General features: G+C 51.3%; 5 protein-coding genes across 5 annotated transcripts; all 5 read left to right on the forward strand.

Moving 5' to 3' along the window:
- On the forward strand, positions 1 to 1,784 carry LOC8062311 (protein JINGUBANG). Its single transcript, XM_002456875.2, has one exon. It carries the CDS (start codon positions 194 to 196, stop codon positions 1,508 to 1,510), a length of 1,317 nt encoding a protein of 438 aa, XP_002456920.2. The 5' UTR covers positions 1 to 193; the 3' UTR covers positions 1,511 to 1,784.
- LOC110434003 (NAC domain-containing protein 48-like) lies at positions 4,253 to 5,441 on the forward strand. The gene has a single exon (XM_021457426.1). It carries the CDS (start codon positions 4,340 to 4,342, stop codon positions 4,970 to 4,972), a length of 633 nt encoding a protein of 210 aa, XP_021313101.1. The 5' UTR covers positions 4,253 to 4,339; the 3' UTR covers positions 4,973 to 5,441.
- On the forward strand, positions 6,277 to 7,421 carry LOC8081324 (NAC domain-containing protein 48). Its single transcript, XM_021455611.1, has 2 exons — positions 6,277 to 7,165; positions 7,264 to 7,421. Exon 1 carries the CDS (start codon positions 6,487 to 6,489, stop codon positions 7,117 to 7,119), a length of 633 nt encoding a protein of 210 aa, XP_021311286.1. The 5' UTR covers positions 6,277 to 6,486; the 3' UTR covers positions 7,120 to 7,165; positions 7,264 to 7,421.
- Positions 7,322 to 8,078, forward strand: LOC110433449. Its single transcript, XM_021455613.1, has one exon. It carries the CDS (start codon positions 7,348 to 7,350, stop codon positions 7,834 to 7,836), a length of 489 nt encoding a protein of 162 aa, XP_021311288.1. The 5' UTR covers positions 7,322 to 7,347; the 3' UTR covers positions 7,837 to 8,078.
- Positions 14,939 to 16,178, forward strand: LOC8062312 (glucan endo-1,3-beta-glucosidase GV). Its single transcript, XM_002456877.2, has one exon. The coding sequence runs from the start codon at positions 15,078 to 15,080 to the stop codon at positions 16,029 to 16,031; it is 954 nt and encodes a 317-aa protein (XP_002456922.1). The 5' UTR covers positions 14,939 to 15,077; the 3' UTR covers positions 16,032 to 16,178.

Here is a 16,181-nt window from a genome sequence, read left to right on the forward strand (position 1 = left end):
CCCGCGCCCCGCGCCGCCCCTCTGTCCGCGAACCAAACCAACGAAGCCAGCGCCGCGGTGTAGCCAACACCCTCTGCTATTATAGCCACCACCGCCGGCCCGCGCCTCTCCTCCCCAACGTCTCTGCGCGTGCCGTGCCGGTCTGCAGGATCGCCGGATCCCCCCTCCCTCCCCCCTTCCCCTTCACCTCACCATGATGACAATGCCGGACGCGGACCGCGCGGCCATGACGGCGCCGCTGCTCCCACGGCCCGCGTACCTGACAGCCTCCCTCTCCTCCTCTTCCTTCGCGTCCTTCAACTCCTCCTCTTCCTCCTCCTCCACCACCTCCACCACCACCTCCTCCTCCCCCTCACCCCACGCTTTCCCGCCTCACGCGATGCCGCAGCCGCAGGGTCCGTGCAAGGCGCTGGCGGTGCTACGGGACCACGCGGGCTCCGTCTCCAGCCTCTCGCTCTGCGGGGAGTTCCTGCTCAGCGCGTCCACGGGCGGGGACATCGTGGCGTGGCAGCAGCCGGACCTGCGGCGCTTCGCGCGGTTCGGCCACGGCGAGAACGGTGGCTCCGTCAAGGCGCTGGCGGCCGCGGGCGGGCGGGTCTTCTCCGCGCACCAGGACGGCCGCGTCCGCGTCTGGCGCGTCTCCCGCCGCTCCCGCTCTGAGAACGCCTTCAAGCTCGTCGCCGCGCTGCCCACCGCCAGGGACTACCTGGGCCGGGTGTTCCGCCAGGCCAGCTACGTGCAGACACGGCGGAACCACCGGCGCCTCTGGATCGAGCACGCCGACAGCATCTCCTGCCTCGCCGTGCACGACGCCGTGCTCTACTCGGGCTCCTGGGACCGCACGCTCAAGGTCTGGCGCATCGCCGACCTCAAGTGCCTCGAGTCCATCCGCGCCCACGACGACGCCGTCAACGCCGTCGCCGCCGACGCGGGGGTCGTCTACTCCGCCTCCGCCGACGGCCGCGTCAAGGCGTGGGAGAAGGGCAAGGCGGCGCATTTCCTCCAGGGCGTCCTCGTCGCCCGCGACGGCGTCTCCTGGAACGCGCTCGCCGTCTCCGCCGCCGACCGCCGCGTCTACGCCGCGGGCTCCGATGGCCACGTCGCCGGCTGGGACCGCCTCGGCGGCAGGACCGCCGCACGCTGGAGCCTCGCGTGCGACGTCAAGGCGCACGACATGGCCGTGCTGTCCCTCTGCGTCGTCAGGGACCTGCTCTGCACCGGCTCCGCCGACAAGACCATCGGCCTGTGGCGCCGGCAGAGCGGCGGCGAGCTGGCCAAGGTGGGCGTCGTTGGAGGCCACGAGGGCCCCGTCAAATGTATCCAGGCGTCATGGTGCAGGCTCAGCAATGGCTGCATGGTCTACAGCGGGAGCCTTGACAAGACCATCAGAGTTTGGTGGGTGCCCGGTGCTTTGCAGGATGGCAATGACCACCAGGAGCAGCAGCAAGAAAAGAGCTTCAAGGATCAGAATCAGAATCAGAATGAGAAGGCTTCTTTGTTCTTGAGATGAAACGTGTCTGTTTCAAATTTCAAAACCAATTGATTGAGATTCCTCAGGTCTAGTCTGTATTTTGGATTGTTTGGTTGACGGTGCCGGACTTGGTTGTTTTCTATATTAGATTAGATGGAGGGGGAGAAAAAACATACAAGGATAAATGTATAACACACAAAGGTAGCCATAGAGTGGGTGTGATTCTGTAAATGGCTGTATACTATGCTCTGATTCTTCTTTGATATAGGTTTTGATTAAATGGAGAGAGAAAAAAAAAGGTTCAGTGACCTTATTTGTGAGTTATGCTGTGAATTTCTCAATCAAAACTACTAGTATTTGCTATGGATGATGATGAGCATCTCAGATTTGCAATGAGAAGCAGCAGCAAGGAAATAGCTTCAAGGATCAGAATCAGAATGAGAAGGCTTCTCTCATTCCCTGTTCTTGAGATGAAACACATGTGTTTCAAATTTCAAAATGGAATGATTGAGATTGCTCAGGTCTAGTCAGATTGTTTGTTGTACGGTACTGGACTTGTTGATTTTTACTATTAGATTAGATAAACTGGGGAGAACATATATATAAGGATAAATGGATAATACACAAAGGTAGCCATAGAGATAAATTGGGGAGAACATATATATATGGATAAATGGATAATACACAAAGGTAGCCATAGAGTGGGTGTAATTCTGTAAATGGCTGTATACTATATTATTATTCTTCTTTGATACAGGTTTTGATTAAATGAAAAAGGAAGGCTTAGTAACCTTATTTGTGAGTTATAATGTGAATTCCTCAATCAAAAGTACTACTGTATTTGCTATGGATGATGATGAACAGTTCAGATTTACACTTTCTTTTTAAACATGTGGCACTGGGGTAATACCCACATTCGTGAGTTCATGCAGAAAGCTCAAGATGACACATTGCACCTCACTCTCAACTTCCTGGTACATAACATGACTTCTGATTGTTGTCCATCAATACCGTGCTCACATTTGTTCTAGTAGCACAACCACTGTCCTGATTTCTCATGTTCGGCCAGAAGTACCACTTCTCTGCCTTACAGGTCAAAACACAAAGTAGCCCAAATACGCTAATCCAAGTTCAAAACAAGGCCAGGAAATATGTTTTCATGCTCAATGGGTCTTGCTTGAGTCCTGAGCAGCTCTGAAACTAGAGGGCAGCAGCAATAATCAGATAATCGTCGTTGGCTGCATCACAAAGAGCTAGAAGCTGAAAACCCAGAGCTAGCGTCCCGGAGAGATTGTTGTACGCCCTGTTAGGAGGCCTAGCAAGAGCAGTGTTGAGTAATTACACATGAAAGTTGGTTCAAGGAGAGATCAAGGGACTCGAATGTACCCATACTGCCAATTGTATTCGGAAAATGGCATGGAGGCTTGAAGGGGATTTCTTGACAGATTCAGAGTTCATTTCAGGTCCCACAACAGCTTATGTTTCAGCAGGACTTTCTCCATTCGTCAGATAAACAATACCTATCAGTCTTTTCTTCTCCTTTGATTGTAATATGTAGACTCTTATTGTAACAAAAGCTTTAGATTTGCCATGAAGCCCTTTTGGTGGAGTTTCCAGATGGTTCATCGAAAGCTTGTTAATGGCAAGATCCAGCACCTTTCTTTTTTTTTTTTTGGCAAGATTCAACACTAGGCCTTAGAATTCTGACAATCCAACAAAAAGCATATCTTCATAAGCAGATCAATTACAGCTTGAGCATCATCGTGAATCATGGGAACAAATTAATGTCATCATTATTGTAATGGTTCCAAAAGCTAAATACTGAAGTATTGGCTTCAGTCTCAAAACCCTAACCATTTGCAGATATCCTCAGTTTTGTCCACAAGAAAGGTTTACATCACTTTCATTCTTGTTCCAATCTATTTATTCCTCTGTCTATTCTAAGGTATGATTCACTTGGCTTTATCCTAAATCAAACTTATTGATTTTTCTACCAAGATTATGGCACTCACAATGCAAGACTCTATCATAGAGTCCAAGACAATTAATTATATATTATTTATGGTATTTTGCTGATGTGACAGTATATTTATTGAAGAAAGAGGTAGAAAAAATAAGACTCCAAGTCTTATTTAGACTCTAAGTCCACATTATTCGAGGTAATAAATAACTTTAGACTCTATGATAGAGTCTGCATTGTGAGTGTCCTTATGAAAAACTCACAAACATCTATAACATCGTATTAATTTTATCAAATTATTTATGAAATATGTTTTGACAGTGCATTTATTTGAACTTGAATACGTCAATATTCTTTTTTTTTAAAAAAATTTAATAAAAACTAGAGAAATTTGACTTAAAATAAAAGTAAGCTAATAAGAGGGTGGAGCACGGTAAGGTTATCAAATCCAATGGAAGATTTTCTTTTCATGATTGATAGATTAGAGTTGCCAGTTTTGTGCTTAATCTGTGTACGGGGCTCGGAAATGCTTGCTTTTTGTGGGAGGGGCCAGCACTTGGTTGGGCTCGACCGACGACCAATACCCGGGCCTTGTTTAGTCCTAAAAAATTTTGCAAAATTTTTTAGATTCCCCATCGAATCTTTGGACGTATACATAAAGTATTAAATATAGACAAAAATAAAAACTAAGTGCACAGTTTGATCGGAATTGACGAGACGAATCTTTTGAGCCTAGTTAGTACATGATTGGATAATATTTGTCAAATACAAACGAAAATACTACCGTGTCGATTTTGCAAAAAAATTTGGAACTAAACAAGGCCCCAGTGTCCGCGGAATCTGCCAGTCTCTTTCTCCACGCCTCGTGCTCCAGGCGACTCTGCTGTTTCTTGGTTGCAAGGAAAGGAATGGAAGAGGACGCGGCGAATCTGAGCGCCGGCGACGGCGAGGAGGAAGAGGAAGCGGCCGAGCGCGGCTCCGGCGGCGGGTTCGACTTCGACCCGACGGAGGACGAGCTGGTGCTGCACTTCCTGCGTCCGCAGCTGCGCGGGTTCCCGCCGCGCGTGGCTGGCGCCGTGCTGGAGGCGGACCCGTGCGGCGCGGCGCCGTGGGAGCTGCTGGCGCGGTACGGCCTGCGGGAGCGGGGCCACTTCTTCGTGGCGCGCGGGCGGGGGCGGGGTCGGACCGCCGTGCGCCGCGCCGTGGCTGGCTCCGGCGCCTGGATGCACAGCGCCAGCAAGCTCGGGCAGTCCGTGACGGACCTCGGCCTCGTGGTGCGGTGGAGCAGGGTCAAGTTCTGCTTCTACGTGCCCCAGCCTGGGCAGGAGTCCGGGCAGGGGCGGCAGCTGCGGAGCGCCGGGTGGGTGCTGGAGGAGTACCAGATCACGGACCCGCGGTGCTACCGCCGCGCCGACGACGAGGAGGAGGACCGGTACTGGGTGCTCTGCCGCGTCAGGAGGAGCGGAGACCATGGGCGGCGGACAGAGTCTGAGGCTGGAGCTGGGATGCCGCCGACGAGCTGGAACAGGGTTATGGAGTGATGAAGGCCACCGCCGAATTAGCAAGTGCAGTGATGACCACACTTTGAGTAATTGCATATGAATGTTGTTGATTCAAGGAGAGATCAAGGAATCCCGAATGTACATACTGTCGTATTCGGAAAATGGCATGGAGGGAATTTCTTGACAAATTCAGAATTCATTTCGAGTCCCACAGCAGATTAGGTGTCAGCAGAATTTTCTCCAGTGGATTCATTACAAAAATCTCAAGGCTCTTCGTCAGATAAACAATACCATATCAGTCTTTTCTTCTACTTTGGTCGTAATCTGTAGACTCTCGTTGACTTTAGATTTGCCATGAAGCCCTTTTGGTGAAGTTTTCAGATGGTTCATCGAAAGCTTGTTAATGGCAAGATCTGTGTGTTGTGTGTGTGTGTGTGGCGGCGCTTGTACGGATGTGACAAAAAAACATATATGCATAAATCATAAGCAGTTTAATGCAGTTTGAGCATCATGCTGAATCATGGACCAAAATAAAAAAAATAAAATCGAACACAAGGCATGAATCAGGAATAACAAATTAATGTAATCATTCTATTAATGGTTCCACAGGTAGCAAAAGGCAAATACTGAACTACAGTACTAGCTTCAGTCTCAAAACCCTAACCATCTTCTGATATCCTCAGTTTGGTCCAACAGTAAATCAGTCTTTTGAGATAGAAAAGCAAATCTAGACTATTTTTCTACAGGAAAATGTTGTACCGTGTACATCCTTTCATTCTTGTTCCAATCTATTTATTACTCTGTGTTCTCTTTTTTTCTCTCCTCTTTTTATGTTTTGCATGCTTATGGTTCTTTTTTTTAGGCCTTATTTAGTTCCAAAAAGTTTTTTGATTTTGACACCATAGCACTTTCATTTTTATTTGACAAACATCGTCCAGTCATGCAGCAACTAGGCTTAAAAGATTCGTCCCGCGATTTACAGACAAACTATGTAATTAGTTTTTGTTTTTATCTATATTTAATACTTCATGCATGTGCCGCAAGATTCCATGTGATGAACCCAAAATCCAAAAATTTCAAGATTTCTTGTCACATCGAATCTTTAGACGCATGTATGGAGTATTAAATATAAACGAAATTTAAAACTAATTGCACAGTTAGTCCATGATTAAACAATAATTATCACAAACAAACGAAAGTGTTACGTTATCCCGAAAAAAATTCGGCAAAGAACTAAACAAGGCCTTATTCTATCTTGTGTGCATGTCGCTGGTGATTTCATTGCGGACGCCCTAAATTTCAGCGAAACGATCAGGGCCGAGTTCCCAGTTTCGTGCTTTTCATGATTGATTTTTATTTATTCCATGATTGATAGTGATAGATTCATTTGTGCTGTACTCGGAAATGCTTGCTATATGAAGCGGCCAGCACTGGTTAGTTGGGCTCGACCAATGGTTGCCCATCAGCTATCACTCTGCGCAGGAAGGAATCTCCACGCCTCGTGCTCTTGACTTGTCAAGCGACTCTGCTGTTTCTTGGTTGCAAGGAAAGGAATGGAACAGGACGCGGCGAATCTGAGCGCCGGCGCCGGCGAGGAGGAAGAGGAAGCTGCGGTGCGCGCCTCCGGCGGCGGGTTCGACTTCGACCCGACGGAGGACGAGCTGGTGCTGCACTTCCTGCGCCCGCAGCTGCGCGGGTTCCCGCCGCGCGTGGCGGGCGCCGTACTGGAGGCGGACCCCTGCGGCGCGGCGCCGTGGGAGCTGCTGGCGCGGTACGGCCTGCGGGAGCGGGGCCACTTCTTCGTGGCGCGCGGGCGGGGGCGGTCCGCCGTGCGCCGCGCCGTGAGTGGCGCCGGCGCCTGGATGCGCAGCGCCACCAGGCTCGGGCAGTCCGTGACGGACCTCGGCGTGGTGGTGCGGTGGAGCAGGGCCAAGTTCTGCTTCTACGTGCCCCAGCCTGGGCAGGAGTCCGGGTCCGGGCAGGGGCGGCAGCTGCGGAGCGCCGGGTGGGTGCTGGAGGAGTACCAGATCACGGACCCGCGGTGCTACCGCCGCGCCGACGAGGAGGAAGAGGACCAGTACTGGATCCTCTGCCGTGTCAGGAGGAGCGGAGATCATGGGCGGCGGACAGAGTCTGAGGCTGGAGCTGGGATGCCGCCGACGAGCTGGAACAAGGTTATGGAGTGAGTGATGAAGGCCACCGCCGCCGCGCACGGAAAGCAGAAAGCACGAGGTGAAGATGTTGTTTTTAATTATTTGTTTGATTGATAGAAAAGAAGTTAACCAAAAGTGAGTCGCCTCCATGAATCGGCGGTAAAAATTGGTTGGCAGATGTTTGTACTGTACTGTACTGTACGATGATCATCCGTCGAAAGTTGCAACTGCCACCAAATTGAACGCCTGCCTGCATCTGTAATGGCCTCAGCAGCAGTCAGCAAGGGAGGGCCTCGATCCGTTTATAAATTTGTGCTCGACAGCACTGCTCTGCACTGCTCGTCTACCTATAGCCACCAGCTTCCACATTGCATTTCCGATCCAAGGACGGCACCACACGAGAGCATGGACAGCAAGGTCTGCTGCGTCTTTCAGCTGGCGCTGCTGCTGGGTGTTGCGCTCGCACTCGCACTCGCCGGCCCTATCATCGCCGGCGGCAGCGTGGAGGTTGGGCTAGCCAGCAAGACCGCCGGCGCGGGGGCCTATGTGGCGCGGCAGATGACGATGGCGCAAGCGACGACGACGACGGCAAAGACGTTGATGGGGTTGGAGGTGCACCGCCGCGTCCTTAGCAGCGTCAGCTCCTCCTCGCTCAATCCTGATAGGGCAGCCTGCCTCGGGTCGTGCCCAGCCGCCGGCGGGTCGTACACCGGCCGCGGCTGCCAGAAGGCGTACCAGTGCGGTAGCTGAACCCCCATGGGCAATCCGGCGGCATGTCCAGGGCATCCGAATTTATTTTGTCTTCTACTAGTATCTTAATTAATTACCATCATACTGTAAGAGCCAACACATAATTGTATCAGTTCAGCTGCATATGGCCTTCCAGGGGCCATGAATGGTATCGCCATGGATTCACTCGATTGATCACACACATCTCGTCCGTTCTCGTGTCGTGCGGTTGAATTGAATGAATAAAAAAGACCTTTTTTTTATTTACCTCCAAATGCCACTGCCAGTGCCATCCTGTGGGCCTTCTTCGGCCTTGTTTAGTTCCCGAAAACACTGCGAGAAGAGGAATAGGACAAGTGATTCAAGAACGCGACAAACAAGGAGGGAACTCGAGAGTGTTTCATCAAGAACGCGAAGAACTTGACATTGGCAGGTACTTTTCAAGCACATTGTCCTACATTATAGAAACCTTTGTATTTTCTGATAACCTCCCATCCAGGTGTCTCCTAGCAATGTCTAGTGCCTTGGATCAAAGGTGAGTTATGGCTGTGGGATACAAACTCTTCAACCACCTTGCCGTGATATTGTTTCAAGACTCCATTGACATTGTCAATAAACTTCTGAATATAGTGTTGTTTTCCAGCCACATCTTGGCCGCACATTGCGGCACCATCAAATCTGAGTTTGGGGCAAACTGTGCAGATATGTTTCCACTCATTTGATAAAACACTAGCTCTTACTATTTCCTTTGGTGGCAATTTGCACAGAATCGTGCCTAGCACATCCTGCAACGAAGGAGAACAGACAATTAATTCCACAGGTTGTTCTAGCACGAACTCCTAAATACATCCATAATAAACGTAATTCAGTACATACCACAGGAAGGTCCGAAAACTGGATTTCTGCACTCATCTGTCTGAAGACAGGCTTCTTATGGCAACGCTTCAGTTTTTTCCTTCTGCACATAAGATGTTCCTCCATTTTGATTCTGCAAGAAACAGTGGCATATCAACCGTAAACATATTGTTGAAATCCTAGCATAATAAAACCATTAAAAAAATATTTTTGACAGATCGTGTATACACACGTATATACATAGATGAAGGGGTAAACCCAAACCAGATCGGTGGGGGATATATACATACAGAAAGGAGGAACACAGTTTAGGCATGGTTTAGATCCGAAAATTTTTTAGATTTCGACACTATAGCACTTTTGTTTTTATTTGACAAACATTATCCAATCATAAAGTAACTAGGCTTAAAAGATTCATCTCACAATTTACAGACAAACTGTGCAATTAGTTTTTGTTTTCATCTATATTTAATGCTCCATGCATGTGCCGTAAGTTTCGATGTGTCGAAGAATCTTGAAAAGTTTTTAGTTTTTGGATGAACTAAACAAGGCCTTAGGGGCGCTACAGCTGCCGCGCTAGGAGCCTAGGACTACAATAGGTGGCGCTAGAGATTCCTCTGGAGACGAATGTGCCGAAAAGATGAAGCCCCGGCTCGGACAAATATATAGTGAGGTCATCTGGGTATTATCCTAGGATTTCAATTCATAAGAGGAGTTTAGCCGACTATGATTCCGTAGTCTTTTGCTCCATCCAAGAGAAACACGGATTCGGCCTGATACGGCGGCGATACGGTATCAGGAACGCGCGAAGGTCGCGGACTCGCACTCGTCGGCGGTCGGGGGCGGCGCGGCGCCGGCGGCCGCGGACGGTGGTGAGAGTAGGCGGGGGTGTCGACGAAAGCTGGTCGACAGTCTACCTTGGGGTATACCCACGGTAGTAGTTTATCGGTAGACGGTGCGCAAACTACGAACTCGATGGTGACGCAAGACACGGACAAGCTTTTTATCCAGGTTCGGCCGCCGAGTTGGCGTAATACCTACGTCCTGCGTCTGGTTGTATTGATTTGTGTTGAGAGAATATGATGTATGACTTGTCCTCTAGGGGATCCCTGCCCCTCCTTATATATCGTGAAGGGACAGAGTTACAAGTAAACTATCCTATTTGGTACAATATCTTGTAGTCTTGCGGTGCACGCCGACCAGTCGTGCGCCGCACGTCTTCATCCTGTGGGCCGAGCCACCTCTGATGGTGCGGCCCATATAGGACCATGAGAGTATAGGGGTTTATACCCCCACAGCTAGTCCCCGAGCACCATGTATTGTGATGTAACACGCCGTCTTGAGCTTCTTCGATCAGTGAGGCTTAACGTCTTCAATAAGCAGGAAATTCGTCCAAACAGTTGCAACGGTATTTTGACCGACTCAAAAGACAGTTGATCAACATTGACATCGAAGAAGCAGGTTGTTCGAAGAATGCATGGTGCTCTTAATCAAAAAAGATTTCTTTCCTGGTGAAGTGTGCCCACTTTACTTTTCTGAAAAGTATAGTCTTTCAAAAAGCAAGCATATTCACCGCAAGGTGAAGTGTGCCCACTTAGTCCCCGAGCCTGGTAGTAGGTGACGTAGGCACGTGGTGCCAGTGTCAAAAGAAAAGTCCTCAAAGAAATTCTGAAACTGAGATGCATCGCCAGATACATCGTACCGATGTAGTCCCCGAGCTTGCTGGAAGGCGAAGTATGAGCCTTGTAGCAAGGTCTAAAAAATTGAATTTACCAGTCCCCGAGCATAGAACGCTCGGTGGTCGGTACAGTCCCCGAATTCTCAAATTGGTGGGCTGGTCGACCAGTCCCCGAGCGTATAGTGCTCGGTGGTCGGTGCAGTCCCCAAGCTCTTAAATTGGTGAGCTGGTCGACCAGTCCCCGAGCGTATAGTGCTCGGTGGTCGGCACAGTCCCCGAGCACGGCGTAGGGACCGGTGGACAAGTCCCCGAGCGTGGTTGGAGTAGTCGACAAGTCCCCGAGCGTGGTTGGGAACGTAAACGTGCTCGGTGGTCGGCACAGTCTTCGAGCACAGCATAGAGAGTAGTCGACAAGTCCCCGAGCGTGGTTGGGAACGTAAACGTGCTCGGTGGTCGGAGCAGTCCCCGGGCACAGCGTAGGGAATAGTCGACGAGTCCCCGAGCGTAGCTTGTCGACTGGGCCAAACTCCTGAAAAATAAATATAGAGAAAATAGGTAGTACATGATGTATAAATAAACTCTAGATAAAAAATCAGCACTGAGATAAGTTTTAGATTTTTTATTATAAAATTAGCACGAGTAGTTAATTCATCCTAGAGCTTGTACCAGCTCTGGTCTAGCCCACAATCAGCATGAGGTGCGGAACCTAGGCACGCGTAGGATTGTCAGCCACGTCAGAGAGCTACTGCCGACCACCCGGAACGCAGAGGGCGGATCTCGTGCACGTGTAGGGAGGAGTCGGAGACGGTACCGGCTCTGGAAAGCTCGTGTAGGAGAAAAAACTAGTCGGCTAAAAAAGTTGTTTTGAAGAATAATAATATTAAAAATATTATGCCAAAAATAAATAAAATATTAGAAATGTACTTATCTTTGAAAGAAAGTCTAGTTAGTGACGACAAAATTGTCCGGCCTTCGAGCTTTTCGACTTGTCATGACGGTGGTCGCTGTTGTCGTAGCGTCGTTCTTCGCGGCGATTATTATTGCGACTGGTGGTCAGAGCAAGTAGGCCAAACAATTTGGTCGATGGCCCGAGCAGGTCGGTGTTGTCGATCTGCCTCCCTTTGTAGCAGGGAAGCGAGTGACGCGTTGTCGGCGTGGTCGGAGACGTTGCTGGAGTAGTCGGAGTCGTAGCCAGCGTGGTTGAAGCCGCCGCCGACGTCGATGAAGAAGTGGTTGGCGCAGATCGGATCTACACCTCCTCCGTGGTCATGGCGGTGAAGTTGTTGAGGCTGACGGTGAACGTGAAGTCGCCCGCCATGGCCGCGAAGTCGGGGATGATGGCCATCTCGTTCGTCGGGAGAGCTGTACGCACACCCCCTACCTGGCGCGCCACTGTCGACGAAAGCTGGTCGGCAGTCTACCTTGAGGTATACCCACGGTAGTAGTTTATCGGTAGACGGTGCGCAAACTACGAACTCGATGGTGAGGCAAGACACGGACAAGCTTTTTATCCAGGTTCGGCCGCCGAGTTGGCGTAATACCTACGTCCTGCGTCTGGTTGTATTGATTTGTGTTGAGAGAATATGATGTATGACTTGTCCTCTAGGGGACCCCTGCCCCTCCTTATATATCGTGAAGGGACAGAGTTACAAGTAAACTATCCTATTTGGTACAATATCTTGTAGTCTTGCGGTGCACGCCGACCAGTCGTGCGCCGCACGTCTTCATCCTGTGGGCCGAGCCACCTCTGATGGTGCGGCCCATATAGGACCATGAGGGTATAGGGGTTTATACCCCCACAGGGGGCGGGCAAGGTCGCGCCCGATACTCCGATTCAACCCTGCGCTTTGCCTGCCCCTGGATGCTGCACTAGCACCACTGCCGCCGGTAGCTTGGGACTTGGGAGGACAAAGGTGGAGGAGGCATTCGGCGTCAAGGTACGACTATATATGGCCATGCGGCCCATGGGCCGGCGACACGGCCCACGGCACGGCCTTTTGGCACGGCCCACGGGCGGCACGGCACGGCAGGCCGCGTGCCCGTGCCGGCACGGCCCGGTGCCCCGTGCAGTGCATGGGCCGCCGGCCTGGCCCATGACACGGCACGGGCACGGCACGTCCAAAAGGCCGGCACGGCGGCCGGCACGGCGCCTCGCGCCCTCGCCCACGCGGCCAGTGGCCACGCCCAGCCGTATATAACCCCCCCACCCAGACGCGGCCACCCACACCCTAACCCTAATCCTCCCACCCCGCCGCCGTCTACTCTTCTTCGACTCTTCGTCTTCGCCTCCCTCCGATCCGATACGCCGCCGTCGGTCGCCTGCTCACCTTGAGCTCGCCGGACCAGCTTTGTTCCGGTGACCTCGCGCTTCTCCCTGACTCCCTCAGTCCCTCTCCTACCTCTCCTTTCACTAGTTCCCTTCCCTACTCCTCCGGTGTACCATGTGAGTCGTTGTCCTGTCTATTCTTCCGCCGCCGCTCGCCGTCGGTCTAACGGTGTTCTCTCGTTCGTTCTCTCTCGTACGCTCCTCCGGTGATCTATGGAGGTCCTGATGCATCATCTGGCCCCTCCTCTTCATCTACTCAATCTAGTTTTGGTGTTAATGAGCTGTTAGCATACTTGGACAGTGACCCTCTCAATGATTGGGGGGACTCATTTGACATACTGCTATGGTGGCGTGACCACAAGCTAACCTATCCTATCTTATCGATTATGGCTCGCGATATCATGTCTGTTCCTGTATCTACTGTGTCTTCGGAGTCCTGTTTCAGCTGTACAGCCAGGATACTCGAAGACCGACGGCGGCGCTTGTTGCCTGAGCATGTGGAGATGCTCACCTGCCTGAAGGACTGGGACCAAGGGGCCAGAAAAGAACAGCATGCACCTGAGGACAAGGGCCTAGAGGAGTTGTTCGACAGCTTATTCCTGGATGAAGGAGAAGGCAGCGGTGGTGCTGCTGCTGGAGCTGGCGGTTAGAAGAAGTGCACCTGTCACCTCTGGAGGTAGTCATCATCATCTACTTGCCTTGTTTACATTTACATCGATCAAGCAAGTTGACAAGTTTTATTTGCAGGTATTTTTGGATTGGCTGTTGATTGAGTCATAATGAACATGAGGAGGCACTGCCAGTTGCCTTGCCACTGATGTTGGCTATTGTAAATTTGTAATAGGATAGAACAACTAAGACTTGTGATTGTTGTTGTTGAACTTTGACTTTGAGCTGGCTGTACTCTTTTCCTTTCTAGGGTTTCTCACAAGGGTGAGTTTTACCTAGAAAGGTTTTTAATGAGGCAGCATTGCACATCAGCTCATTTTGACATATATGTATCATTCTTATAATTCTGTTCTTTGTTGTGTCAAAATGAAAGTGAACACTTTTTTCAACTGACGGGCCGTGGGCTGACACGGCACGGCGCAATTGGCCGTGGCCCATGGGCGGCACGACACGGAAAAACAGCCCATGTGCCGTGCCGTGGGCCGCAGACCTGGCCCATAGCACGGCCAGGCACGGCACGGCCGGCACGGCCGCACGGTGCAGCACGATGGAGTGCCGTGCCGGCACGGCACGGCCGTGCCGCGTGCCGTGTCAGCACGGCACGGTGGCCAACTATAGGTACGACGAGGTGAAACAGAAGGCGCCTCTGGTTAGTCGTGGGCTCTACCCTCTATGTTGAGTGATGGGCCTTTTGGGCCAGGTGGCCTGTTAGTCATTTTGGCTTGACGGACCTCCACTGCGAATTTTGGGACAGATTGAGCTTTCTTCTGCTCCAGTTTTTGACTGAAGCTAAATCAAAAACCATTACTACACTCGATTCAAAATTGTAATAGATCCATGCTATAGCCATGTTCTGCAATAATTTGTTTGTAGCCGCCGCAAAACTGAAATTATACCTGCCACTTTTTTTTTGGAACAAATAGATCTGCCACTTAATATTGACCATGGCGACAATTATATATGTGTGTGAAACGAGCAGTGCCGCGATAGTTAGATAGACACGATCAGATTTTTAAAAAAATATGATGAGACACGAGGGGGTTTCCCCCTACTGAGAAATGACACGATCTCAGTAGAATTTGACGCGGGCAAGCAACGCATCAGCTGCTTCAGCGCACGCATTTGCTTGATTCCACAACATGCATGATCCATCCAAGCAAGCCTCCAGTCAGTATCTGTCACGTTCATGATAGCTAGCTTGCTTGACTGGCCTGTCCTTCACGAGTCATTTAAGATGGAAATCAATCGCTCACCTTTGATTTCATCAACTTAAGCAGCCTATACATTGTACCTACACATGAATAATATGATATGCATACTCGATGTAGTAGTGGCAAGACGATCGAGGTCGCCTTAAAAATACATATACTGCTACGTGTATACGTTGAGAAACTTTCAAGCAACTACGTGCATGTCGACGAAAAGTCAAACAGGATAACCAACCTGTAGTTAACACTAAATTGATACTAGTAGGCTAGTAGCTCTAAGCTTATTACCAACCCAAGTAGCCACCTCTCTACTCGAACAAGTCGATTATAAAATATTTATGTAAAGTGTCATCTCTCGGCGCACGCTATATATAAGGCTGCTTAGTGCTCTTCTTCTCTCCTGAGACCAGAAGCTAGAGTACAAGAGCAGCGGCATTTGAGATCGATATCCAAGCGAGCACGCGCACGACCCGAGCAATCTAGCTGCTAAGTACGACGTGTACAAACATCTCCGAGTTCGAGCAAAATGGGAGGTGTGCACGGTGTCTGCTACGGCGTGGTCGGCGACAACCTCCCTTCGCGTGCGGACGTGGTGCAGCTCTGCAAGTCCAACAACATCCAGTCCATGCGCATCTACTTCCCGGACCAGGCCGCCCTCGCCGCGCTCCGCGGCAGCGGCATCGCCGTCATCCTCGACGTGGGCGGCGTGGACGCCGTCCGCGCCCTCGCCGGCAGCGCCTCGGTCGCCGCGGACTGGGTCCAGGCCAACGTGCAGGCGTACCAGCGCGACGTCCTCATCAGGTACATCGCCGTCGGCAACGAGGTAGGCCCCGGCGACGGCGCCGCGGCGCTGCTCCTCCCGGCCATGCGGAACGTGCACGCCGCGCTGGTGTCCGCGGGGCTCGACGGCAGCATCAAGGTGTCCACGGCGGTGAAGATGGACGCGTTCGCCGACACGTTCCCGCCGTCCCGCGGCGCGTTCGCGCAGGGGTACATGGCCGACGTCGCGCGGTTCCTGGCCGACACCGGCGCGCCGCTGCTGGCCAACGTGTACCCCTACTTCGCCTACAGGGACGACCCGCGGAACATCAGCCTCGAGTTCGCCAGCTTCCGACCGGGGGCGGCCACGGTGACGGACGGCGGCAACGGGCTGGCGTACACGAACCTCCTCGACGCCATGGTGGACGCCATCTACGCGGCGCTGGAGAAGGCCGGCGCGCCCGGCGTCCAGGTCGTCGTGTCGGAGAGCGGGTGGCCGTCCGCCGGCGGGTTCGCGGCGAGCGTGGACAACGCGCGCCAGTACAACCAGGGTGTGATCGACCATGTCCGGCAGGGCACGCCCCGGAGGCCCGGGTTGCTGGAGACGTACGTGTTCGCCATGTTCAACGAGAACCAGAAGACTGGGGACGAGATCGAGAGGCACTTTGGCTTGTTCAACCCGGACAAGACGCCTGTTTACCCAATCAACTTCCCAAACTGACACGGCGATGCTTTCACTCGATCGCTTTGTGTTTGCCACATACCGTATTTATTTAGTATATATATATACGTCAATAAATAATATGCATTGTATGAACGAGAAGTACAAAATAATCCATGGTATTGGCTTGTCGCTGTTTTGTTGTTATAT

Source organism: Sorghum bicolor, chromosome 3 (genome assembly GCF_000003195.3).
Source record: "Sorghum bicolor cultivar BTx623 chromosome 3, Sorghum_bicolor_NCBIv3, whole genome shotgun sequence".
NCBI lineage: Eukaryota > Viridiplantae > Streptophyta > Magnoliopsida > Poales > Poaceae > Sorghum > Sorghum bicolor.